This window comes from Podarcis cretensis (assembly GCF_951804945.1).
Source record: "Podarcis cretensis genome assembly, chromosome: 5".
NCBI lineage: Eukaryota > Metazoa > Chordata > Lepidosauria > Squamata > Lacertidae > Podarcis > Podarcis cretensis.
In genome coordinates this window covers 46,916,742-46,944,667 of record NC_137174.1, presented here as the reverse complement: position 1 = coordinate 46,944,667, position 27,926 = coordinate 46,916,742, and the positions used below count along the sequence as shown (strand labels likewise).

The 27,926-nt window shown below is 42.1% G+C and overlaps 1 protein-coding gene across 1 annotated transcript; it reads left to right on the top strand.

Annotated features, from left to right (window-relative positions):
* On the top strand, positions 1-27,926 carry BTBD16 (BTB domain containing 16). Its single transcript, XM_079976706.1, has 17 exons — positions 1-290; positions 1,051-1,117; positions 3,180-3,339; positions 5,954-6,071; positions 7,003-7,079; positions 7,183-7,326; positions 7,661-7,783; positions 8,394-8,508; positions 9,757-9,826; positions 10,729-10,859; positions 15,323-15,442; positions 21,511-21,602; positions 24,193-24,275; positions 25,526-25,603; positions 26,248-26,346; positions 27,398-27,586; positions 27,701-27,926. Exons 1-17 carry the CDS (start codon positions 172-174, stop codon positions 27,767-27,769), a joined length of 1,854 nt encoding a protein of 617 aa, XP_079832832.1. The 5' UTR covers positions 1-171; the 3' UTR covers positions 27,770-27,926.

The following is a 27,926-nucleotide window of genomic DNA, read 5'->3' as shown; positions in this document are numbered from 1 at the left end:
CTGTATGTATGCAGACATCGCCACTTGTTGCTGCTTTTGAGAGCCTGAAGTCATGCTTTTTCTGGGAGAAAGGTGGAAGGGATATGGGAAGGAATTTATAAGCCTTCTTTCAGCAGCCCCTAATCATCTCTCACTGAGTCTTGACAGGAATCCAGAGCAGCATTCCTGAACATGGCCACAAAAATGACTCGCTACAAGCGTCTCCATGGGAAAACCCGACATTCCCTGGAATTGCTTCAGCTAACTTCTTTTGTTCCTGAAACACCTGCTTTAGATAATAAAGAACACCTGTAAGTAGTGGCTAACGTTTTGAGAGATGTATCTGAAGTGCTTTTTTTCTGGGGGTCCTCAAAGGTATGTGGTCCTGGCACCTTCTTTTCTAGAAGAAAAGCACTGGTTAAAAGTGTGGCGTTTACCATAAAAACATCATGGTGAGTACTGGCACCTATTTTTTCTAGAAGAAAAGCACTGTGTATTTATAATGGGTGGTATTACTGAATGGTGAAGGGAAATAGCTAAAGAGACCTCTTTTGCTTCTAGATTCCAGAACATGTGATGCATTCTAGAAGGGATGGGCTGTGTTCTAAAAGGAAGTGGGGCGACAGCATGTCATTGGCTACTGCTGTTTACTCAGATTATGATTATTTTATTTTACTAGATTTATTAGTCACTAGTTATCCAACTGTCATTTAAAAACAAAAACAAAAAATACACCAATACACCAATAAAAATTCATATAAAACATTAACATTCTCATACAAACACCTACGATTCATGCCTACAGAAAACAATGCCACCATTGCCATAAAAGCCAAAGGAAGTTTGGGCAGCACACTACTAGTTACCGCTACCAAAAACTAAGATATACTGCAAGTTGGGAAAAGAAAAGGAAAGGAAATGGTGACTTAGTTTTTTTTCTATATACACATGAAAGAAAAGAATCAGACTCCTCCTTGAAAAAGGGACAATGTGACATTAGGAACATTTTAGTTTTGTCTTTGTGCTCTTCCTGAATGCATACAAAATTGATGCTGTCTTTTTCACCTCCAGTTACCTGCTCTCAGCTCCCTATGTGTCTCTGGGAGGACTCTCACCAAATGAGAAGGAGATAGCTAAGGTAGGTGTGTGGGTGTTTATGATAGCTTTGGATGACTAAGACTTTGAGAGCAGAACAAAGCTGCTCGCTAGCCAATCTAAGCTACTGGTTTAACTTACTTTACAAGTCTGTGTATTGTAAAATCATGGACTTTGGCTTACAGCTCTAATGAAACACAGATAATCGTAGTCTTGCTAGAGCATACTACAGACAATACTTCGGGTTCATCATCACCTCCCAGGTTCTTTGCCGGGCTGGCCCAAGACATTTTGCTGCATGAGGCAGAGTGGCAAATGGTGCCACGTCCTTCTTCCAAGTCACAGCGCAGAGCCAGCCAAGTTATTATGATATTTAAGGCAGAGAATCCCACAATGTTCTCTGCCCCCAGTTCCCACCAGTAGCATAGCATCTCTTCCTCCCCTATGTTCATTTGAGATTTTCCTGACATGCTTTTGGCCTCCTCCACTGCTTCCTTCAGGTTCCTGTTTCTTAATCCACGGTCTTCTTCTCACTTGTCACTGTGTGACTGTGCTTCTCATCTTTCCTTCCACCCAGCTGCTTACAGCCTCTGCTGATCTGAAGTCCTCTGTAAAGTTTGACCTGGTCAAATTGGTCTTTCAGTTCCTCTCACACCTACTGTTGTGTGGGGTAATCATATTTTATACATGACCTTTCACCTTTAGAAATGAGAATGTTTATTAACATTCTACAACTTCACATAAAAGCCATTCCATTGGTGGGCTGACGTAAACACAGACTGCATATGGGAGATACAGTGCTAACCTTTGAGGAGATACCAGATTAAAATTTCCGAAGAAAACCCCCAATTGATAGCCATTTCAGCTGACTGACGGATCAAAATCTGGCAGTTTGAGGAGTGCATTGCATGGTGAGGTTTTTTTTTGTTTTTTGTTTTTTGGTGGTGGTGGTGGTGGGGGAATGTTGAAATGGCAACACCACAAGGACAAATAAATTATGCTGCAGCAGATAAAAAGATGGACTGAAGACAGGTTTGTGATACTTCTTGTCCCTACCCCAAATTTTCATCAAAAAATCCATGTAGAACTTCACCAGCTCAATGGTGAGTGGATGAGGTATTTGGGGGCCTTCTTGGTTTGATTTTAAAAGAAAGAAAGAGACCAATATAATATTAATTCTACAAAGCAGAGGTGTGCTTGTTGATATCACCTGGGAAATTGTACAAGTCCCATTGAAACTCTTTTAGCTCCCTTCAAAACTCTTCCACTCTCAGGGAGAATTCTCAAATTGCTTTGGGGCAATATTTTGGTGTCAAATTTAGGTGAAAGGTGTACTTTTTAAAATGATCACTTACTGAAGTATAGGCAGCAGCTTGATTTGATACCTCTTTCAGCTGTGTGGGCTCTCAGCCTGGATACTACTAGTAATTCATCTCACTCTTCCTATTCCTCTAATGTATCTACTCCTTCAAGCCCAAATGAAGGTGATTATAGTGGTACCTTGGGTTACAAACACCTCAGGTTACAAACACATTGGGTTACAGACTCCACTAACCCGGAAATAGTACCTCGGGTTTTACCTCAGGATGAGAACAGAAATTGCATGGTAGCAGCACGGTGGCTGCGGGAGGCCCCATTAGCTAAAGTGGTACCTCAGGTTAAGAACAGACCTCCAGAACAAATTAAGTTTGTAACCAGAGGTACCACTGTATTTTCTTGACAGTTTGTCTAGGGAGAAAGGAATGTATAGCCTTATAGCATAATTATAGCCTTACAAACCAACAGGACACGAGGGCAACCTACACACTCACACCATTGAGCTATTTATTCACATTATACCTTTTATGAGGCATGGGGAAATTATTACTGCATTTGGATCCCACCCTTTCTCCAAGGAGCTCAAGATAGCATTCATAGTTTTCCCTTTCCTCATTTACCGGTAATCCCCACAACAACTCTCTGAGGCAGGTTAGGCTGAGAGGCAGTGACCAGCTCAAGGTCACCAGCTGAGCTTCAGGTATAAGTGGAGATTTGAACCCTGGTCTCCTGGGTTCTAGTCTAACACTTTAACCACTACACCACAGACATTCATGTCTTTGTTTAAGGTTGCAGGACCTTTGAAAAATCGTTCTTTCCGCAAGCAAGCCGGGCTCACCAATCGCTGGCAATTTCCATTCAGCCCAAGTTGTGACCTCCTGGGAATTTCACAAGCGAATAAGGCCACCCGGGTTGGTCTCAATGAGACCTTGATGAGAATGATATCAGGTATGGTCATAACTGAGAACATTGACTAACTGTTTGATTGGAAACCCTCTCTTTCTGCTTCTGCTGGGTGACTGTGAAAGCTTTTGAGCTTCTTGGTAAGGTTGAAAATAGGGCACTGCTGCCCATAGAAAAGTAAAGGTAATTCCACAGTGTGTCAGTTTCTAGAATCAAGATTGTTTTAAATCTACCTGTATTCTACAAGTCTGTAGCACTAATCTCTTGAGCGGTCTGATTGGAATTAGCACTTCCAAACTCTTCCACTAGAGAGCGATTATGCATCTGTAAGAACTTGACTGAACAAGCCCTGTATTTTTAAGTATACAAATGTAAAGAGAAGCACATTTTATTATTCTGTTAATCATCTCTCTCTCTTTCTTAATTGATATACATTGAAGTCTACTGTTTCTGGAAAATTTTATGCATTGGCATACCCAGACAGACATGTATTCTATATGTATGTGTGTACACATAAATTATATGTATTTGGGTGAGGTTCAGATTTTGACATCTTATTCCCAGGTCCATTTTGGAATGGGCCCAAATCCTCTGTAATTTGCAGAAATATGAAATTCCACTATGGCTGCTATGACATTCTCTGAAGAGTTCTTTGCTGCCTATCTCTGACCTGGATGGCATTCTCCATAATTCTTTGCATGCTATTGCAGCTCTCACTAGAACATCCCATCCCTGCAGTTGCATTCCTTGAAAGCCTCTCTGTCATCACCCTAATTTGTGTGAAATGTAGAGCAGGCAGGGAGGCCCTGGGAGTCTCATCTACTCAGGACACAGTTCCTGGTCCAGAACAAATACCAGGGACTGGGATTAGAGGAAAGGTTCCACTTAATGCGATAGACAGGTCATGTTGAAGAAACTACCCAGGAAAGACTCAAAGGCTGAGTACACACCAAACCTTTATTCACATTCAAAATGCATTGCCCCTCCAAATAATAATAATAATAATAATAATAATAATAATAATACAGTGGTACCTTGGGTTACATACGCTTCAGGTTACATACACTTCAGGTTACAGACTCCACTAACCCAGAAATGGTACCTCGTGTTAAGAACTTTGCTTCAGAATGAGAACAGAAATCATGTGGCAGCGGTGCGGCAGCAGCGGGAGGCCCCATTAGCTAAAGTGGTGCTTCAGGTTAAGAACGGACCTCCGGAACTAATTAAGTACGTAACCAGAGGTACCACTGTAATAATAATTCATTATTTATACCCCACCCAACTGGCTGGGTTTCCCTAGCCACTCTGGGTGGCTCCCAACAGAAGATTAAGAACACAATATAACATCAAACATTAAAAACTTTCCTAAACAGGGCTGCCTTCAGCTGTCTTCTAAAAGTCAGATAGTTGTTTATTTCCTTGACATCTGATAATGACACCATGTGATTGGCAAGTCACTGCCCCTGCCCACCTGTCCGATTTGGCTCGACCAATACTAATAAAAAGCCCCTGGAACCAAAAAGATTCCCCACCCCTTTTATAAAGCATTGCCTATCCATTCAGGATCACATCTCACCAAATACCAGTTTCATCCCTAAGCGCTTTTGCGTGGCTATAATGTGCTCGTGAACTACGATAATGCCTCTTGCTTCCCTGGATGAAGAGGTGGGTGGGTGTATCTAGACATCACTGACCTTTCTGTGTGTGGAATGTAGCTTACTGCACAAAAGTAAGTCATAGCTGTTGCTCCACCTCAACTTGCAATCACTTTTTGTATCTGGTCCTGCCCCCGAGTGGCATGTGGCCTTTGGAAAGTTCTTGGTGTGGGAGTGCAGCCCTTGAGCTGAAAGAGATTCCCTTCCTCTGATGTGCACTTACATGTTAGATTGCTCTAGGATCTCTAAAGATGGAAATGTCAAATATAGAAATATTATATATCTTACTATATAATAAAATTGTAAGGAGCTCGGCGGACACGTGAGCTGAACCTGGATGACAGAAGAGCAGGCAGGTGGCCCAGGCAGGCAGGTAGGCCCTTCCAACTCAACAATCCTACAATAGATTCCTAAACTCCAAGCATATCAAGCAGTTGCTTTACCTTTCCTTTTCTATACGTGAAATTTTTGTATTAATGGGTGACATCCTATGATATTTGCTTACCTGCAGAAATCCACTTGTGCAACAGGACTTCCCATTTTTCTTCTTCGCCCAACCCCAGCCCTACACCCTGTTCCCAAGGGTCTCCCAATTCTGCAAAGCAGATTTTTGGGAGTTCTGCAGGGAGAGTAGAATAAGAAGTCTCATCATTCAATTTGCACTAAACTGGACTCCACCCTGTTTATTTAAATATGTGTTAACCATGTTTTGTCAAACTATTTGAGGATGGTATACAAAAGTGTGAATTAAAATACACACATACAATATATAGACACAGTTTTAAACCAGCAAATAACTATGATAAAAGCCAAAACCCAAACGACAGAAGACAAAACTAGAAGAAACACAAATAATCTTCGATGTGAAAACACTAGAATGCCTGGGCAATAGGAAGGAAGGTCTTTACTTGGTGCTATAATATGAACCATTTGATACTTGCTTTCCATGGGCAAAAATACATAGCATTTTTGTTTTGTTTTGTTTTGTTTCTTTAATCCTCCAGCTGACACCCCCATGTCTGTGAGTGCAGAACGAGAGGACCGGAAGGAAAATGGAGACTTTCAGAATGCGTATGATTTGAAGCATTTGCCAAGCACTCCAAAGCACAAGCATAGACCCAGGTAACTGCCAAATGCTCCTGACATATTGAAACTTGGTAAACGGCCTTCAAAGTGGAATTTCCCCATTCTGTCAACCACCTGCATCTCCGCTGTAAACAAAGAAATGGTGTGCATGCATGCATGTGTTCTGGAACTTCCCCACCCCTCCACAGGCCCAACAGACACCATCTGCCCTGTGGTAAGGAAGAGGAAAGCGAGGAAGACAGGCAGAGGCAGCACCCGGGGCTGCTCCATTCAACTTTCCCCTCTCCCACTAGTCAGGGTCATCTGCCTTCTGTGGGACTGGTTGTTTTGTTTTGTTTTGTTTTGTTTTGTGAGCGTACGAGACTTGGTGTAGCTGTTGAGTTTCATCAATGTCGTTGGCTGCTTTGAGGACTCAAGTTTAAAAGCAGAATATAAAGCTACTAAATAAATAAATGTCCTGTCCCACCCCCCGATACAACAGCACCAGCAAGAGCCAATGAAGTCTCATCAAGGGTGTACCAGTGGGAGCACTGATTTGGCTCTGCTGATCTGCCAACTTCTCAATTATCTCCCTCTTCTCCCCACAAGAAAGTGGCAGTGACTCAACTTCCAGGGGGCTATGTTTGTAGTGCCTCCCTCTGCTACCTCATCCAGTACATTTCAACTTACAGCAGCGGTAGCCCAAGTGGTGCCCTTCAGATGTTGTGGACTACAATTCCCATCAGCCCCAGCCAGCAATGGCCAATGGTCAGGGAAAGTGGGAGCTGTTGTCTGCAACATCTGGAAGGCGTACCAACATCTGGAAGCCTTTTTCAGCGGAAAGAAAACATTATTCCTTTCAAATTCACTGAAACATGTCGATTAGCTGGCATTTTGTAACCACAGATGCAACCATTTGATATGCATGAAAACGGAACAATTCTAAGTGGCTTAAATCTTGGCTTCTTGTTTCTCTTTCTCCATTGAGGGTTTCATCCCTGCACAGAACTCCAAATGAGAGCCTGTTTTCTTACACGCAAAAGATCACAGAAGGCATGGAGGCAGGTGGGTAGCACTGCTTGAGGCCCACAAGCTGCTGGAAGTGGCCTGTCGTCTCCACAGAAGCAGCTCCAGTTTCACCAATCTGTCTCTCTCTCCCCGCCCTCAGATGTAACCCTGGAGTGCTTGGGCTTCCAATGGGAACTTCATCGCATGTACTTCTTCAAATCTCAGGTCCTCTCACAGCTTCTTGCTGCGGCTGTTCAGAAATGCGACTTACAAATAACAGAAAGCAAGCCCCAAGTCGAAAAAGGTACTGGAAGCCATTCCAGAGATGTGTTTATTCAGCCATTCGATCGATCGAGCCCGACATTTAAGTCACATCCTTTTTGTGTGTGTTTGTTTAAAATATTTTTAGGCCGCTTTTCTGGGCAAATGCCTGTCCAAAGTGGCTTCCAATCCAGAACAACAAACGATAAAAAGACCATGACTACAAAAATTTAAAACTGAAAACTACCACTCAGCAGCACTCCCCCTCCCTTTTTCTGTTAGAAAAACTGAGGTGGAAAGAACATAATTATGCTTATTGTGTCTTTCATGACATAAATCCCATACTAGTCTTCCTTCATTTCTCATGCTTTTGGCAGAAACCAGATGTTATAAGCAGCGTCTCTTGAATAGGCACAAAAGCAAAGAACTCAAACAGAAGAAAACGATGCCTAGAGTCACAATTGCATTGGAGGTTAATGATCCAGACGTCACTCGATTTGGTAATCTGTTTTTACTTTCGATATGGACACTAGCTACAGATAAAAACAATATAGGTTGGCCATTTTCGGTAGGTGTTAAGATTTTGCCCTGAAAGGCTATGTGAGGAGCTGAGGAAATAGGTGAGGAGTCTCATTAGGGCACCTGCAGGAGTGGCTCAGGATACCTTTTGCTGACTGAGAAGGAGGACAAGCTGGTGCCTTGCTCCTTTCCACATTGGCTCCATTGAAAGCTTGAAGACTGGTGACAGATCAACATCCTCCACCATGCTGGAAAGTAGCAGGCTACTTTAGGGGGTGGGGAAGGTCACAGCTCTGTGGTCCAACAGAGGGGACAGGACAGAGGGCTCACGAGAAATGGCTGGCCACTTCTGCCAATACCTAAACTTGTTTGGTATTACACTGCTGTTTACAGTTATATACACTGAACAGCTTGCCTGTTATAGGGAGAGGGGGCAGGCCCACAGGTAATGCTAAGTCCATAGCACAGTATTGCCATTTCACTGTATGGGAATTCAGATGAGGGGACAAGAGGGAAGCATTGTCCTGCGCCTTTAAGGCTTGATGAATTTACTGATGTCTTTATTTGCATCTCCTGTTGATGTGAATGAAGCCTTTGCTGTTGCGCTCAAGAATTTATACAACTCTGAACTTGAAGTGAATGAAGAAGATGTTCTGGGAGTCCTGGCTACTGCAGAGGTATTACAGTTCCCTAGCCTGTTCCAGAAGTAAGTAGACATTGGTGCACCATCCTGTCATTGGCTTTAGCTGTGGGGACTGGATTGTATAACAGTACAAAACACTGGCCTCCCTCCCTCATGACTTGGTTCTGTGAAATGTCGGTTTTTGTCAAGCATCTGGTGTTGTGCATCTGGAAGTCATGTACAAAGACATGCGCAGCTCAGCTGTAGGTCTCCCTACCAACTGTTTGCATAGACATTTGCTGCTTGGCAGAGCATTGTGGCACTAGTCACATTGCACAAATAAATCAGTCGAGCAGGACCTCTGGCCATTATTAGTGACTCCGGTGATGTAACAGTGTTTTGCACCTCTCTGTAGCCCAAGTTCAAAGCCAACGTTATAGCATTTCTTCTTGGCAGAATTTTCTGTGTCTCTTGGCATGACCATCCTAAATTAGGCATTATTAGAGTGAGAGAATGGTAGAAAAATGTCCTCCTGTCACCCGGCAAAAGCACAAGTTGACGCCCTGAGCCTGCCAAGAGATGTGGAATGAATCATCTGGGTTGTTGTTTTACTGGAAGAGTCGCCTATATTTTTAAAACTGCCTTTAAAAAAAAAAGAGAGTTCTGACTGAGCTTGACATGCAAGTCTTGGCAAAGACCATTTTATCTCAGTAGCTGATGAAATCAACATATTTTTAGGACACAGTCATATTTCTTTTTCATACCCATATAGACATATCCACATAATTTGAGCAGAGAATTTGAGCATAGAATTTTCTTACAATACCCAAACGCATAGCAGACAGGCAAACAACTTTCCAAAATGCATAACAGAGTAGCTGGAAGTAAGGAGTGTTGCCTAGGAATCACAAGATCATATACTGAATTTCACAGAATGATTTTTAATTTTGCTTCATTTTTCATGTGTTTTTATTTATTTGCAAGTCATATTGGTACCAACCCTCAGATTGTTTTAAATATAGGTCACATCCATTTTGGACTTCTGGGGACAAACATTGCTCTTCATCAAGGGCTTTGCCATATAAATAATTAAATTGTTTGGTGATTGGTCATATAAATATTTATTTTAAGATGGTCCTTTCCTACAGCACTAGTGTTGGAAAAGATGCTGCTGTTTGAACTGGGTTGGGTTGGGTTGGGGGCAGAACCCAGGTGTGGTAGCAATGATATTGCTGAAGCTTTGCCCAGGAGATTGGTGAATTGCTCTCCTGCTTCTTTTTTCCCTATTTCTTCTCCCCTTATGCTCACAACTCTCTCTTCCTTCCTCCTAAGGTGTGTGCAGGTTATGAGAAGAAGCATTTGCCCAGCCAGTGTCTGCAGCTATTATTCCGCAGGCTGCAAGGTGAGCTGTAAACCAGATGGATTTGCATTTAACTGAGCCTGGTGAATGTTCATGGACCCTCCTGTTGCTGACATTTGCACCTCTGCCATTTTCTAGAGCCCTCTGTGCAGGGCTTGTCGTTTCTCTGTAGCAACTGGGCTTCTGTTTTCTTGATCTCATTCCCTCACCCTCTGATTGCCTCGGGGGGGGGGGGGCGGTGTCCAGACAACTTGCTTCTATGCATGCATGGAGGTTTGATAGGACACTATTTGCCACACACATTCACTTCGACCTCTGACCATGCCCACTGAGAGCTCCATGTTCAGTGTTCATGTAAAAGGAGGCTACATGTTTGCACTGACCGTGTAGCCACTGGGGACACAATCTCTCCCTCCTCCCTCCCAGGTGCATGGGCTGTGGGTGTCTGAATACCCCTTTAGCGGCGCAGGAAGGAAGTTTTTAAAGAAATATGGCCTGTCTCCAAGACAGAAGGTGATAATCTTCTGCAGAACAGTGACAGAGGAACAAAACCGGATTTGCCATTGAGTGCAGACTCAGCATGAAAATAAGAATTTAGGATGAGACTGCTGGATCAGGCCAAAGCTTATCCGATCCAGCAATCTGTTCTTCTCACAGTGGTCATCCAGATCCCTAGGGAAGCCTCCAAGTGGAACTGGACTGTAAAAACACCCTCCGCACTTGAGATTCCCAGCAAATGGCATTGCCCCTGACAGCAGCAAATCTGTACAATATGTGACTTAATCGTATTCACACTATACATTTTAGGTGTGCACTTAAAATCCAATATTTTTCGTACTTTTAGTTTCAATCTGCATATGATGTCTCCATTTCCAGTTTCCACCACAAGATGGTCCCAGAGATCAGAATTTCTTTGACACTTTTCTCCCCTCCCTTGAAATCAGTATCAGCAGCCCACCTTGATCACCGAATGTGAAAGATGGATAGAGGTGAACCTTGTTCCACAGCTTGGCTCTCAGATTCACCTGCGGCAGCTGCCCCTGGAACTACTGCAGAAAGTGATCAGATCTTCAAGGTCAGAGGGACGTGCTATACTTTGTTCTATAAAAGAAGGTTTTGTGCAGGGAAATCAGGACGAAGGCTTAATAAACAGGTCTTTGAAGGATTCTGCTGTCTAGGAAGCTACAGGAAGTGGGATCACAAGTCAGTTGGGTTCTTTTCATTGATGAAAATGGAGAGCAGGAGTTCTGAAGAGGGCAAATGGATACAATGCTTTCATAGCAATTCAGTATATATCGGGAATAGATATGGTCCTGCCAATATATATTCTGCAGCACTGCCTTCTGCCAGATATTATATACATCATAGGCATTAGTGTTTTGGGGCTTTATGTAATTCTATTCATATATTTATAACCCTCCTCCCTTTCAGATAAAAAAAATCTATGTGGTTTTCACATTAAAATAATATAATAATATGCACACATTGCAACAAGAGTTATAAAACAGCAGATAAAGCAGCATAAAACTCCCTCTCTCCTCAAAAAAAATAATCCAGGAGAAATCAAAAGGTCCCCATTCAGCAGTGAAAATATAGCAGCCCATTTATAAATCTGAACCTCCCTGGATAGGCCATTTGATAGGCTAAGTGCCACTGTGAATAAGCCTCTCTGTGTCTTGGCTCTGGATGAGGAATTTGAACTCCCAGTTCTGGAACTCCCATCCAATAGCTTTAATGGATAAAACAGGTTGGGACATAGGCAAGGCACAGGTTACAAGGTGCAGCAGGTACATAAGAGGTATAAGCACGTGGCTAAGTGCAAGCTAAGACATTGATCCAACAAGCGACGGGCTCCCTGCACCTTCTTTTTGAAGAGTAGGGCAGGCGCAACAAGTGCAACAAGTGGTTGGCATCTTGGGACTGGGCAAGGAAATGGGCACTCATTTGAGTGGGCTGGGTCTGCGAGGTTTGTTCATGTTGGTGTCGGTGTCGATCTTGTCTTTGGAAACGGAGGCGGTGCTGGCACTGGCTGGCTCCTCCAGTTTACTCTCGGTCACCTCCACAGAAAGGGGAGGAAAGGGTTAAACCTCCCATCCACATAAATATCTGCTGATAGATATAATTGGTTAATATTTTTGACTGTCCACCATCATTTCTTAAGAGGTCTATAAACAGTCATTCTCCTAATCCTCCCAAGCAATATGTTGGAAAGGTCCAGGTGCTAAGCTATGTGCTGTGAAGGACTGTTCGCTTTTCAAAATCTCAGATTTGATGGATGCTATTTCCTCATTCATTTTGGTAAGCAGGAATGATCAGGTGCAACCTTTGTTTGGAGAAGGAACTTTTAGTACAGAGGGAACATGCCCATCAGATGAAGGCTATTGACTCTTGTGAGCAAAGGATTTAGCAGACATGACGGTTGGTTTTCTTTGGATTCTGCCACTCCACAAGTTGTTTTTAAAATGAAACCTAATATTGACTTGACCAGAAGTTCTCTGTTTTATGGCCACTGTAATTGCTCTCTTATGAAAACCACTGTCCTAGCGGATGTGTTATGAAGCAGCAACCTAATTCCGGGGAAAGTCTTACTTGACTTGAGCAAAACAGATTGTTTTTACGCCTATGACATGTCACACTGGGAATTTACATCTCTGACATGTCACATTGGGAGTAAGAGCCTGCCATGTGAATTAGATTTTCTGTGTGTGACTTAGCTTTGCTAGGGCATTAAAGGTTTCTCATGTGGATTCTGCAGGTTTCCTCTGATTTCAGGTATCATTTGAATCTGCTTGAGATCTTTGGCTCACCTCTGTCCACTGTCTAGTCCTGGCTGCTAGTGGCTGTCCAGTGCAAGGTTTTTCCCCTAATGCTCATTGATGCACTGAAGGAGGCACAATTTTCACCGACAGGAGAAGTGGTGTGGGGGAGGCTTAAATATTTTGTCTTCGCATGTTGCATTCCTGAGAACAATTGTCCCTATTCACCTTGTTTTGGTTTTTTTAAGCACACGATGTGATTGCTAATCACATAATTATTAAGGCCCAGAGATTTTGTCAGAAATGGCAATGGGGGCTTTTTGCATGCAAAGCATGTGATCTACCATTGAGCTTCTGAAATGAAGGATGTGCATTTGTCAAAACAACTACATTTGACAATGTTTCAGATGTGGCAACACTGTGCCTGCCCTTATTTTATTCTAGTGATGGAGGTCTGGAGTTAGATAGGAGTCAAACAGTGCATATTAGCAAATACACCCCCCCCCCCCAAAAAAAAGATGTAGGGTCAACAAAGAACCCTTGATCATCATGACAGTTCAGTTGCAGTGAGCACAGGTGCCAGTTCCTGTGCTGTTCTACAGGGAAGGCTATCACAGCAACATAGGAACTCAGTAAGAATGTAGCTGCTTCATACTAAGTCAAACCATTGGTCCATCCAGTGCAGTAGTCTACAATGATTGGCAGCAACTCCCAAGGGTTTTAAAGAGGGGGCTTCTCCCAGCACAACCTGGAGATTCTGGGGTCCTGGGACCTTTTGCCACCAGTATAGATGTACATCCACTAGGGATGGAGGAGAAATTCAGTAGTCATTTAAAGTCAAATCTATCAAATTTAATAATAATAACAACAACAACAACAACAACAACAACAACAACAACAAAAATTATACCGCACTCATCTGGCTGGGTTTCCCCAGCCACTCTGGGTGGCTCCCAATATAATAATAATAATAATAATAATAATAATGCGACAAAACATCAAACATTTAAAACTTCCCTAAACAGGGCTGCCTTCAGGTGTCTTCTAAAAGTCTTCTAAAATTTGCACTTTCCAGAACAATATGTGAACAGGGACATACATGCACTTATTCAAATTTCATGAAGTTCTCCAAGCAAACAATGATTACAAAAATGCATATATCAGTGGGAAAATGTGTGTGGAAATGAAGATACGAGTGAAAATACATACAAGAATGCAGTCTGTTAGGGAGGATTGCTTTCAAAAAATGTATACATTACTCAAAACTGCGTATTAAAATGTGTTTATTAGGAGAAATTCACACTAATATGTTTTTTAAGGCAAATTGCTGCAAAATGTGGAACATTTAAGTTATAACTTAAATGAGTAACAGAGAGAACCAGAACCGACAGAGCTTTCCAGCCCTAGATCCCACTGTCAAGGCCATTCTCCTAGTTCCCACTTGATCACACAGCTATGGGCACATTTAATATCTGTGGGTGGGCAGTGGAGAAGCTCTGTTCCTTGTTCCTGAAGGTAATCAAAATCAGATATCCGAGAGCTGTGCTATATCAAAACTGAGGGTTGATGAAGGGGTGAGAAATAAATTATTGTTGCTTTCCCACCACCATCCATTTTAGATTCTTGCTTCCGCTAAAACACTTGCTGGCTCCCATGGGCAGCTATAAGCTCCTTGTTTTGCAGATTTATTTATAGTGTTTGGACAGAATGTCTGCTTTTTGCAAAGATCCCTTTCCCAATGACTTTTAAAGACTGCCTGCTTTTACTTCCAAAATGTTGCTGAAAGCTAGACACATTTTCCATGCTTCTTGTCTTTAAATAGACTCTTGTCTTATCTGAGCAGTTCATTAACTTTGCCCTTCTCGGAAAGCAATTAGCTTCCTCCCACAAAAGTTTTTAAGAGCTGTCCTTAAGTTTCCTCGCTGCCATGTGACTTTCTCAAAAGCTTCTGTCTAGTTAAGTAAGATTCTGCTGAACATCTTCTAGCCCCTAATGTGTAGATGGATGAAGCCAGGAAAATGGGTTTTCACTATGTTAGCTCAAAAACCAAGTAGTTTGCAAGTCAGAGGTCCAAACTGAATAGGCTGAACATCAGGTAGGCCACTGGAGAGGTAAAGGAAACACCGACCTAAAATACAAGGTCAGGAACACAGGAACACCCAAGAAAGCAGGTGCATCATTGCATGAAACAGGAATAAACCAATAGCAGAAGTACAGGAAACCCAATGGCCTGAGAAAAAACAGTGCCTATGCAGTGTCAGTGACAGGACACACACTGTCTTTGTTTCAGACAATATCTCATTCTGCAAGGGCACCTTTAATATTAATATTGTACTGATGTTTCACAATTTAACTTTGAATGTAGCCAAGGTTTGCTTGGGACTTTTGACTTTGCTACATCTTGTCCTGGTCCCAGCAGAAATCTGAAATGTACCCATGAAAAACTGAGCATTTGTGTCTTTCAGTACTACTGAAATGGTTGTTTTTGCCATTTTGGGGACTTGTAACTTACATGTCATGTCAAGTGTTCTGTGTGGAACTGCAGTTAAAAAATATGCCTGATGACATGCTGATCAATGTGCTAAAGTAAATTAAACTAACTTGAAGTGGCTGTATCCAGTTCTTAAAAATAAGCAAAACAGGAAAATATGGTCATGTGAGGAAAATAACTTAAACTTACACTTAATATCTACACTTAAAAATAATGATGTAACTATTTGTTTAGACAAATACAGACACCATACAAACTGGTAGTTCATAAAGATTTTGTTTTGCCTTGCAGGTTATTTACTTTCAATGAATTTCATCTCCTGCGAACTGCACTATGCTGGGTCTTCCTACAACAGAACCCCAAAATTCAGATAATTCCATCTTACGATACTGTCCTCACATATTTTAGCAGGTAATTAAATGTATTTTTAAAATCCCTACTCTACACACCTGTTCATATCAACTGTACATATTTTAAAATTTCTATAAAGTCTAAAAGCAAAATCACTCACGGAGCAGAAAGTCTTCAGCTGCAGACACTGTCCTCCAATATGGTAAAGAAACAGCATTAAACACACACACGTATGAGGAGATAAACCCCAAAATATAAAAATACAACTAGAGAGTTTGAGGGCCCCGCTCAACAGTCAGTATTTTGCAGGAGGGATTCAAGCATCTACCAGAAGTTTAGGTTTGCATAATTAGGCTGTGTAGGTACTAATCTGTTTGTGGCACGGAAATGTAGTTTTTCTCAATCTGGAATCATTTATGCTCAAGCTCATCATGCTGCTTGCATTCTAGATTAATTCTAGATGCTGCCATCCACAAGGGTTGGTGTGTTTTTTGGGATACGTATATAAAAATCCTCACCTTGGTGAGATTATCTACCTTCCCATCACTGAGCATACCACAGGTGAATGAAGAAGGAAGCGGTGATTTCATCATAGTATACACCCACCCACAGTTTCATTGGACAGGTGTGGATACACACATTGCCCTGCTGCCTACCTCTATCTTCAAATAGACCAAGATAATGCAGAATCAATCTGCAATGAGCTTTTATTATTTTGTATGAAACCAGTTTCCCAAGAAGTGCTTTTCAGGGGCAAAAAGTAAGCAATAGCCCTAAATTGTGTGTGGCTTACCTAGAAAAAAAACAACCAAGAGCTTAGTCTCCTTTGATTTTAGAATAAAATGTTCTATGTGCACACCCTTAGAGTGAATGAAAACACTTTGTTGCCCTAGCCTAACAAATCCACTTAAAAAGATTTCCTCTGGTTATGAAAGTGATGAGGAAATGCACTGAAAAGTGTGGCATGAACAGTAGTTAACAGGAAGACATATACACAAACAATTCAGAACAAATGCTCAACAAAGACCAAATACAATCTGACCTCCGCATACACTTTGTCCAGGTGAACGAGGATGAATGCTCAATAAATAGGTCATCTGGAAAAACCCAGCAGCTGATGACACTAAGCACTTCTAGGCGCCACTGTTTTGGGGTGGGATTCAATCACATATTTTGGAAACTGCTTTGAGGGTGCAGAAGGCGGTTTCGGAGAAGAAAGAGAGGAGGGGGTCAGTCAGGAGAACCAATACACTGGCTGAGGTAGGCCTCACATTCACCTTTTAGACTGAAATAATAAGCAACAAATGAATTTCAAGCCTCTCATATGAAAATGCTTTTCATTATCTTCATTCTTCCCGCTGTCCTCAAACAGATCTTCTTGACATTGCTGTTTTGTTGTTGTTGTTACTATTCCCATAAGACATTCTTTCCTATGAGTCATGTATCAGTATAAAGAAAATACTGTTTGGCTCAAAATGGAGCTCCCCTCTTGGAATCAACCTCTCCTCTCTCTCTCTCTCTCTCTCTCTCTCTCTCTCTCTCTCTCTCTCTCGTTTCACCAGGAGATAGGAAATGAGTTGTGGGTGAATCAGTATTTACTAGTTTTACCCAAGAAATACTTTTTATATGAAAAGCTAGTGGAAAATGAGAAATTTTACGATGCACACATGTGCAAGCTGAGTGCGATGCCAGATTGCAACTACGCAGTTCACATTTAAAGTAACATCATCGCTTTGCAACATCCTCTGTGCTGAAGCATTCTGTTTTCCCAATGATTTTGTAGTCAGGAGTTGCAGAGTTAACTAGCTACACCCCCCAGTTTGCACTAAATCTGTTCTAACACTCCTACTTAAGTTCCCTTCCGTTTAAAATGTTTTGTCATTTACACATCTGTATTTATTTAGCTGAAGATTACTTTATGTAACCTGCTGCTATCTAGGGCATCTGGAAACAGAAAAGGAGCGTGCTGCATTTGTGCATTAAGCAATACGACACACTGGAACTTGAAGTCCGCTGTTGGTTATCTAGTTTTCAGTGAGACCCCTTTAAACATGATGAATGGGAATCAAACCAATAGGGTGTGTTGAAACAGGGACAATTATTGAAATATACTTGGAGTTGAGTGTGGATTTCATGCTCTTTATTCAGCTAATAGTAGTGAGGAGGAATGGAAGTTCCTCCAGAATGTCTGCTTTATATACATTATTTACACAGTGGGACCCACGTGATTGGCTAATTCCGGGATTCACCTGTAGGCCAATCAGGTTGCAGATTCACTTCCACCTGGAGCTGGATTGGGTGGCTCCTGTGGACCAATCAGACTGCTACATTCTGAATCCTATTGTTCTAGGACCAATCAGACTGCTGCATTCTGAATCCTATTCAACTCAGTACACAACATTTATAGTTCCCCAATCCTAAACATATTATTGGAAAGTAAGCCCTGTTGATTTCAGTGGGACTTACTTGCATCTGATGACTGCAGTTGAACTCAAGAGTTATGCATGCTTTAGCACATTGGTTTCTTGGGCTGAAAGTGTGCTTATCTCTCTTTTGGATTTCAGTCATATATAGTAGGTCTGGAAAGCCCCATCCAGCAAGTTAGTGTGACCATTTTATATCTTCCTTTTTTTTTTTAAGGGAGCAAGTCCTACGATCAGCACAGTGGTGTTTATTTATTATAATTTAACAGGTGCAAATGTTCCAAGCAGTTTTCAGTTTGCACAAAAATAGTCTGCTAAAGAGGATTGCTGAATCAAATCAAGGGGAATCCCTTGAGCTGGCACGTGCCCTTCCAGAAAAGAACAAAAGAAGCAGATGCACAAAGCTTAGCATTGTTCGGCAGCTGCACCAGCCAGAAATGAGGTAGCTTTGAGCTAGTTTAAAGCCACTCCTCATACATTTTACCCATGCAGCTGTAGGAGAATCTCTACACGGCTGCCATTCCCAGTTATTGGCCATTGTCCAAAGAACCATAAAGCTAATTCCACCAGCCAAAGGGAGCTTAAGGTTTGGGTTTCTCCAAACAGTTCATAATTGTATAAATCTGTTTGTTTGTTTGTTGTATTTATACATTCCTCTAGGAAGCTCAAGGTGGTGTACTTGGTTAACCACCTCCTCAACTTATCCTCGCAACAACCCTATGGGGGTAGGTTAGGCTGAGAGATAGTGACTGGCCCAAGGTCAGCTGGTGAGCTTCATGACTGAATGGGACTTTGATAGCTGCCCCCCCCACAAAAGTCCTATTCTGACACTAACCATTCAGCTCCAACCATATGAGTTTTAAGCTGCTAACTCCCCACCACACACACAAACATGCAATCTATAGACACTCATGCCATAACCCATTCCCAAATATCCCCCAATTCCTAGGGATAAATTTCAGGGGTGAGAGGTAGGGTTCTGCAGAGGTTAAGGGAAGCTTGCTTTGTGAATGTGAACTTGGTTCAGTCACAAATGGGAAGTGAGGTGCCAAACAAATGTACTTAATATTGTTTAAATATTTTACCCTGTTACCTGCTGGGAGCAGTCTGTTACCTGAAGCGTGGGGTGGAAATTCCTGAAATAAACTGAAATAACATTATAAAGCTGTATTTCAGTGCTCAAGCATTCCTTAACTTTTTGAGTGTTTGAACAAACTTTGGCACTGCAAGATAATGGAGAATAGAGGCACAGCGGTATTCTAGAAGGCAAATAAGTCTTTTAAAATATGCTTAGTTCAAATAGTTCATATACAAATATGCTTAGTTCAAATATGCTTACTCAAGAGAGTGCCTTCCAATGATTAGAATGTGAATATCCCTGTGTGTTTTAAGTAGTGCATTCAGCTGAAATATAATGTGCAGAGAAAACAGCTGTTTTCTGTGTAAAGTCGCTGAAAGTGATCTATTGTGTAAAGCGGAGGAAAAAACCACTTTGCAGTTCCTTTCTGCCTTTTGAAGTGAACTGCAGCAACAGGCATCTGATTCTTCTCTGACCTTTCAAAGGCAGGGTGTGGGTTGCTTCGATTTCAGAGAACTTACTTCCGGTTGCCTTGCATCTATAAAAATAAAGTATTCAAAGTATCTAGGGAGAGCACTGTTGCAAATGAACGCTGAAAAAGAAGCCAGGAGTGAAGGTGGGGGTTGAGGAGTCGTTTCATTCAGAGCTTCCTTAATGAATGACTGTGATTTAGAGTTGGGTCTATTGTGGCATACCTTTGTTCTTCGGCAAAGAAATACCCATGAAAAGAAGTATACAGTAGTGAGAAAAATGTCCAGCAAAGATCCATAAACAGGAATGGGCAGAGATTTAGGCAGGATCCAAACTGTGGAACTAGTTCAATGGGCTCAAAGGGCCTTTAGGATGCAAGCCTGTGCAGAATTTCATGGGAGTAAGTCCTATCAAACTCAGTTTTGAGTAGACATGCTTGTGATACAGCATAGGGGGATTAGCTGTTCAAAGACAAAACTCAAAAATTTCAAGGGGTAGGACATGCCACCTTGTGAGCCAAATTTTCCAGCTTCAGGATTCCCTCCCCCTCCCCTTTGTAATCTGCATGTGGATTTGGGGGTGGTTTTTTTGTTTTGTATTGTTTGGCATGGCATTTCCCTCTGCCACCAAGGGTTATTATATGTCTTCCCCAGTAGAATAAAAAAAAGCATAATGACAGAAACATTATAATTGACACTTCCCTAGGGAGATGAAGACGGATTCTTGGGAATGGTTAATGCTAGGCACTTTTAAAAACAAGGTAGCCTGGACCAGTTTGTGTAAATCAATACAAAGCAAAACAGAAAACTAGCAATGACACTGGCTTGCTTCACTCATTTGGAAAAATTTGGATTGTTTATCAAATATTACCTGAGGACTCCACTTAGATCAGTGAAGCCTTTTGTTTAGTCTACCAGCTCTGTGTTCCTGGCTTCCTCCTCCCTGGCAAGGATTTGGCCTCACACAGCTCCTATTTCCTATTAATCATTATATAACCTAAATGGTTGGTTAGATATTTCCGGCTGTTAATAATGCAGTCAACCTTTGAAACAACCTCTAAGAAACCTTTCATATAACCTTTCAGAGGGTTGGGTTTTTTTAGTGAATTATTCTTTGTATGTCACTCTCATATAAAAATTTGAGGTGCAACCCCCCCCCCCAAAAAAAACCCCACCCCACCCCCAATTGTAAAATCATATGCTTGAATGCTGGCTACATTTGGACGTAATAATAAACTATGGTTTATCATTAAATGAGCCTGTCTAGGTGAACTTTGAGCTTGCACACCTCCCCTCATGTTTCACGGTGTGTGTGATCAGACACATTTCCTTCCATTTCTAACTAACCACAGTTTATTGTTATGTCTGAACCAGGACAAACCATGATTTACTGAACCAAGCCAGCCTCAAAGATTGGTTTATGAAGCTGGCTTATTTCATTAGACCACACTTACAATTGCCCACTGTACCTCAAAGTGAATGTAACGCTAAACTGTGGCTAGCTGAAAACAGAATAAAAACTTCTGATCTCTTTGCAGACTCAGTGGAAAAGAGGGCAGGGGGAGGAAAAATGATTGAAGCTAGTGTGTTTGTGTCTGTGGCGAGGGTGGGGAGAAGACAGGGTAGAGTGAGTCCTGATTAAGAAGAACATCAAGGTAGATGTTTGGAGAACCTACCTGGGGAAACGATTGATTGATTTATTACTTAATTTCCTTACCACTTAATATATTAAAAATATCTCTAAGCAGTGTACAAAACAGCTGAAGCAACAACAGGCACTTAAAACAAAATATTACAAAAATACACAGTTACATATAAAAATGGTACATTAATACAGAGTTAATTCTTACTGTTGCATTACCATTGGTATCTTCCATACTAGGAAATCAGTTTTGTCTTGGGCAAAGCCTGAAATAAATGCATGTAGAATCTCACTTGCCTTGCATATGAGAATCATATGCATAACTCATTGCAGTGACACATTTTGGCATTTCAACATGTGCACAGAAACCTCACATAATAATCTATTTGCGCTTGTAATGTCTGCAGATGCTTTCCATGTAGAAAATGAACAATAGCTGTAGCAATACTAAGCTTGGATAATACTAAGCATGCTGGGTTTAAACAAAGTTTTCTGCTCCATTGTTTTGTTTTTAGCTTACCCAAGATATGTGCCTTCCTGGAAAGGGAAGTAGGACAGCGATACATAGCTATTTTTCAGTCCCTCCGTTTACATGGCATCACTTCAAGTAAGTTTACTTTTTCTTTAGAACCTAAACCTACTGTCACAATCAGTTTTTCAAATCAAAATGCACTCCCAAATTTTGTGTGCCCCACTGCATAGGTCTGCTCTGCCCTCTTTAATATAAAATTACATATGCATATGGCACTTTGCAAATAACAGGTTTCAGAAGTCTCTACCCCAAGGGGCTTATAATCTTAAAATAGAGATATAGGAAGGAGCAGAGGAAGGAACTGGAAGCAGGAGTTTACAGGGGAAGAGCATGTGATTACTTCCATTACACATACTTGGGCTTAGTTGCAATAAGACGGTTTAAATACTTGGAGGAAATGCACAAGGAGTGTGTGTGCGTGTGCGTACATGCACGCATATAACACACAGACACAAAACTAATAATATATGCATGTATATAACTGCAAATAGAGAGTCATTTCTAACTAAGGTCTGCTTAGAGTAGACCTACTGAAATTAATTAAACTAAATTAGCCATGCACATTGGGTCTACTCTGAGTAGATGTAGCACTGGAGATCACGCATATTTTCTTTATGTGTTTCCTCCATTCGTTTCAGCAAAATCCATTGCAGCTATCTCTTTTTTGAAACAAATTCAACATTCCATGATACTAGAAATCAGGCCCTCCCTTAAAAGAGAGTATGTACTGCAGTGGGGCCTGGAAAACCAACACCCTGTGTTCTGGGTGGGTACGATTGGACAGCCACAACACTCAATTGGTAGGTCCCTCAAAGCTGGGTACAATCTGGCCAAACGGTTCGAGGGACCTATTTATGCCCATGCACGTGACCCAGAGCTTCCTCTTTCGGTGCGTGCATTCGGAACATTGGCCCACCTCTCCCTACTTTTAGGACTTGTGAGCTTGTCCTTGTTATGCCGTCATGTGTCGTCTGTCATTGGGACAGGGGCACAGCAGGAATTTTCCCCACGTGGCTGATTGGCTGTTGACATTTGGGTTTCGCCTGCCGCGTAGCAATTCGTCACAACTTATAAGGTTGCTGATAGGCTCTGGTTCAGGTGATAGGGATGGTTGGTCCTAATAAAAGCATTAGCCAAGTGCAGACATTGACGTTTCTACTTTCTGTTGTAATGCCTCTCACTATTTAATGCTTATCCAGCACCAACTACGTGAAAGGCACTTTTTGTACATTTTGCGATGTGAGAGGGAAAGAAGAATGGAAGCTTATTGTCATGCGCCCTTTAAAAGAAACCACATTTAACAAGAAATCTTTTTGATTCACCCACTTTGTCAGTACATTTGTTTTGGAACAATAGCTGCTTTCAATAGCAAGCCCATGTTACATTGACTTCTTTCAGCCTGAATAGACTGTGATGACATCATGCAAAGCCATTTCTGGCCATGAAACTGAAATGCATACTTTGCTATACGCAAACAGCACTGCATTCTTCGGCAGCAGTAGCACAGACAAGAGCCCAGATTAATTTCTTCCTCATTGTGCTGTGAGCATCTCAAAAAGCAGGTTAATGTAAAACCCAGCCAAATGTTGTTAAACCTGATTCTTAGCATTTGTGTCTGGCCTGCAGAAGCACAGGGAAGGAAGAATGGCACCCCTGCAAACTGTGCAAATCCTGGTTGTTGAAACAATTGAGGATCTGTGCATGGTTGTCAAAAAGAAAACTTTATCTGATGGTTTTTAATTTTGGTGGAATGCTGAGCAAAAGCAGGAAGGGGCACTGTGCAGAAAGTATAAAGGAGAGTCAACTTGGACAAAGTAGTGATTGAACTAAGTGAGTGGTGCCATAGCTAGACAGGTGGATGGGAGAGGATAGATTTATATCAGGGGTAAAGGTAAAGATAAAGGGACCCCTGAACATTAGGTCCAGTCATGACCGACTCTGGGGTTGCGGCGCTCATCTCGTTTTATTGGCCGAGAGAGCTGGCGTACAGCTTCTGGGTCATGTGGCCAGCATGACTAAGCCGCTTCTGGCGAACCAGAGCAGTGCATGGAAATGCCATTTACCTTCCTGCTGGAGCGGTACCTATTTATCTATTTGCACTTTGACATGCTTTAGAACTGCTAGGTTGGCAAGAGCAGGGACTGAGCAACGGGAGCTCACCCCATCGCGGGGATTCGAACCACTGACCTTCTGATCGGCAAGTCCTAGGCTCTGTGGTTTAACCCACAGCGCCACCCGCATCCCTCATACCAGGGGTAGGATTCTTTTTTCTGTTGAGGGTTTGCATTCCCATGAGGCTGATACATTGAAGGGGCACATGATGATGTGGTCAGGGCCACCCCTTTCTCTGACTTTCTGCAACCCGTTCTCTCCTGACAAATTCATCAGTTCCTCTCTCTGCATTGACCTCACAGCTTCTTAGCTGCTCATATTCTTCAACAAAGTGTGGCCTTAAAATCCCACCTCACATGCCTGGGCTTCCCTTTTGCATTCTTGCTGCGTCTCCCCTTTCCAAAAACTCTTCCTGCTTTTCGTGTTGTGCCTGCAAAGCCTTGCAAGTGCATCACCAATAATATCAGACTCAGCAGGTGCAGTGACATCTCTTTATTGTTTTCTGATTACCAGAAATTTAATAATAATTCATTTTCCTCTCTTCTTCCCAAAGGCAGGCATCTGGAGGAACTCTGGGAAATTAACTTCCTTCCTCTGCCGTGGCTGACGAGGATCTTGTCTGATCATTACCATGCAGTGAGTTGGTATGCTTACTATACTGAACAAATGGGGGGATTTTAGTTCTTTTTAGTTCTTTTTAACTTCACAGTTTTCCTCTCTGCTATATTTCCCTAGTACTCTTTAAGATGCACTTTTTCCCTCCTAAAAAGTAAGGGGAAATGTGTGTGCATCTTATGGAACAAATGCGGGCTGCACAGCTATCCCAGAAGCCAGAATAGCAAGAGGGATCGCTGCTTTCACTGTGCAGCGATCCCTTTTGCTGTTCTGGCTTCTGGGATAGCTGTGTGAAGCCTCTTCAGGGCAGTGGGAGGAACGCTCCCCCTGCCTTGAAGAGGCTTTGTGTTGCTTTCTCTGAAACCAGAACAGCAAGAGGGATCGCTGCGCAGCGATTCCTCTTGCTGTTCTGGCTTCTGAGATTCAGAATATTTTTTTTCTTGTTTTCCTCCTCCGAAAACTAGATGCGTCTTATGGTCTAGTGTGTCTTATAGAGCGAAAAATATGGTATGTCTATAAAAATCCAGGCCTGCTTTGAAGTGTGTAGAGGCTTGTCATTCAGGTTGGACACTGAAAACAGATACACAATGGAGAAGTGTACATGGAAGCATGGACCTAATTTCTAACATTGTTTAAGGAAAATAATGATGAATCAATAATGATGAAGCCATGACAGTTCACACCCTGGACATCTCTTGTTAAAATGCATGCATTAAAACCATGATGTCCCAGGTGTGAACTGTCATGGCTTCCCCCAAAAAATCCTGGAACTGTAGTTTGTTGAGGGAAGCCGAGGGTTGTTCAGAGACTCTGTTCCCCTCAAACAGCCACAGTTCTCAGACTGCCACACTGAACAACTTGGCCACCACATTCTGTACTAGCTCCGACCTCCACACCATCTTCAAGGGCAGCCCCATGTAGGATACATTGCAGTAGTACAGGCAGGAAGTCACCATAACATGGACAACTGAGTCCAGGCTGTCCCACGCCAAGAAGGGTCATAGTTGATGAACCAGACTAAGCTGGGCATTGGCATCTCTGGCCATAGAATCCGCTTGATACTCGAGTGTCTAGCTGGAATCCAGGAGCATTTCCTGACAACAAGCTTGTTCCTTCAGGGGGAGTACTACAACCCCTTCAAAACAGGTTGTATACCTAATTCCTAGACATGGGAACCACCCATGTTAGGCTAAAGCACTGAATTGGCACCTGTGTTTTATTGAAAAAAATTGAACTCTTGAACTCTATATGAAGTTTTCTTTTCCTTTCAGCTAGAGAATGGTGGTGACATGGTATTTCAGAGAGACTTTAACACTCAGGCAGTGAGATTTGGTCTGGTGCTTACACAGGTAGGTCACTATTAAAACGTGAAGAATTTCTACACAGGATGGAGGGCAGGAGACCGTCTGCTGACAAAACATTTCACATAACATAACATGACAATGGGAGGGATATGCATGAATATGAGGGAAAGAAAGATAAAGGATTTAATATATACTGGTATGCTAAAATTGGCTGAAAGATCCTGTTGCTGTCAGCTCTGAAATCACTGGCCGAGATAACGTTTTAAACTGTTCTTATACCATTTTTACCATTTCCTCCAATTGTTGATGTGTTTGCCATCCTGGGGTCTTTCAGGAGGAAGGGTGGTATATAAATTGAATGAATGAATGAATGAATGAATGAATGAATGAATACAGACTGAACTTGGGGGGATGGGAAGGCAAAATTGTGGCAAGAATTAGTGAGGTGAATGTTGTCCATACCTACAGAGTAACTTGCAAGCAATGGGCAATTGTTCAGTCTTTTGTGAGGTTCCCACGGTCCTTCCCCTTAGAGGTCACTAGGTCAGCTGCTCTGTTGAATCCAGACTTCTCTTAATGGCCCTCTCACAATAATTACAGATCTTTTTGCTGACATAACTTTGAAATCAACTGGGATAAAGCTGCATTTTTATTTTTATTTTTAAAAAATAATCTCTTGGTTACTTCAGGAGCCAAGGTACCATTCAGAAATAATTTCCATTTATGGATTCTTCTTTGAGATAAAAGCAGTAAAACATGATGCTTCAGCCTACAGTTTTTACATGCAGGTAAGAAAAGCATTTCTGTGGTTCTCTCTAACTTGGGCCACCACCAATCTTTAGGGAGATGAATAAAACATTGAACTAGGCTACACCCTGAAAACAATAAATTTCCACAAGGAAGATTGTGTCACTTGCATTTTTTGCTATAAAGAGGAGGGAAATAGTGTTAAGGCTGACTTGCAAAACTGGGCAGAAGTGCTCTTGTGCAACTCCCCATTAGGGTGGCCAAGGAGTATAGGGATCCTACCCCTTTAATAGTCAGGTAGACTTGAGCAGTACAGCAGGTGTAGACAAAGGGTATGCATATATTGCCATTCCAGCTCCATTGCACTCGCACCTCTGGTGTCTGAGGTCAAGTACACATGGCATTAGCTTCAACTCATATGTATCCTGCAGCTTCTCCTGTTGGATGCTTTCTCCTCAAACCAACTTCCTTCCGACTTGAAAATGCAAGTCACAGATTAGTTGAGGTGTATACAGTTCAGACAGCCATTCCACGTGTGCAGAATGACAGTTTCCTTGAACTGGAGTTCAGGGGGGTGTACAGTTGCAGGTAAACAAATCAGATAATATGAAGACACCATCACCTGCTCTCTAGTTGTGTACAGCAAATGCAACATGAAATGCACAAGGGAATGGGAGTGGCCACCTTGCTTGCCTGTGCAGCTACTAATGTGTACATACCCAAAGGAAAAACAATGGGAGCTAGGAAGATCAGTTAGGTAAAAAGAGCTTGATCTACAGTGGTACCTCTGGTTACGTACTTAATTCATTCCGGAGGTCTGTTCTTAAGCTGAAACTGTTCTTAACCCGAAGCACCACTTTAGCTAATGGGGCCTCCTGCTGCCACCGCGCCACTGGAGCATGATTTCTGTTCTCATCCTGAAGCAAAGTTCTTAACCCGAGGTAAAATTTCTGGGTTAACGGAGTCTGTAACCTGAAGCGTATGTAACCCGAGGTACCACTGTACCTTGAATTAGGATTTTCTTAGTGGAGGTTTTTGAGTACCTTCAGCTCACAGACGCTGACAAATAACAATTTAACTCTGTCATTTCAGAGAGTCAAACATGCAGATCCAATTATATCTTTTTTTACTGCCGAACGGAGTCCTGTCAGTTTAAAGGAGACACGTGAAGTTAAGTATGAAATCAAAGCACAGTGTCAGATAGATGGGAAATGGGAAGAGTTCACTACAGAGAGACTTACTCAAAGGTTTGGAGTTAAGAAACCCAGCTGTAAAAGCATGGTAAGTCAGGGAAGGGAGCACTTTGTACATTTGAAAAACAAAATTGTTACATTGACTTCCTAAATAGCATAGATAGAAACTTGAGTGCTAACTCTTGCCTCTTTCTGAACGCAGGTTTTGAAAGCATGCATACCATCGGTTCCAATCTACGTGACCTTTTCTCTTCTTTTCCCAACATCATAAGTGACAGCAAGCACTCTCTGGGCAGCTCTGCTGAAGGACTCATTTTGACACCTAGCATATGCATAGGAGTGTTAATATCATACGTCTAAGGGCCTGCACTGGTCAGGCAGGTGATCACATTTCGCATAACAGGAGAATAAACTGCACCCTTCCCTCA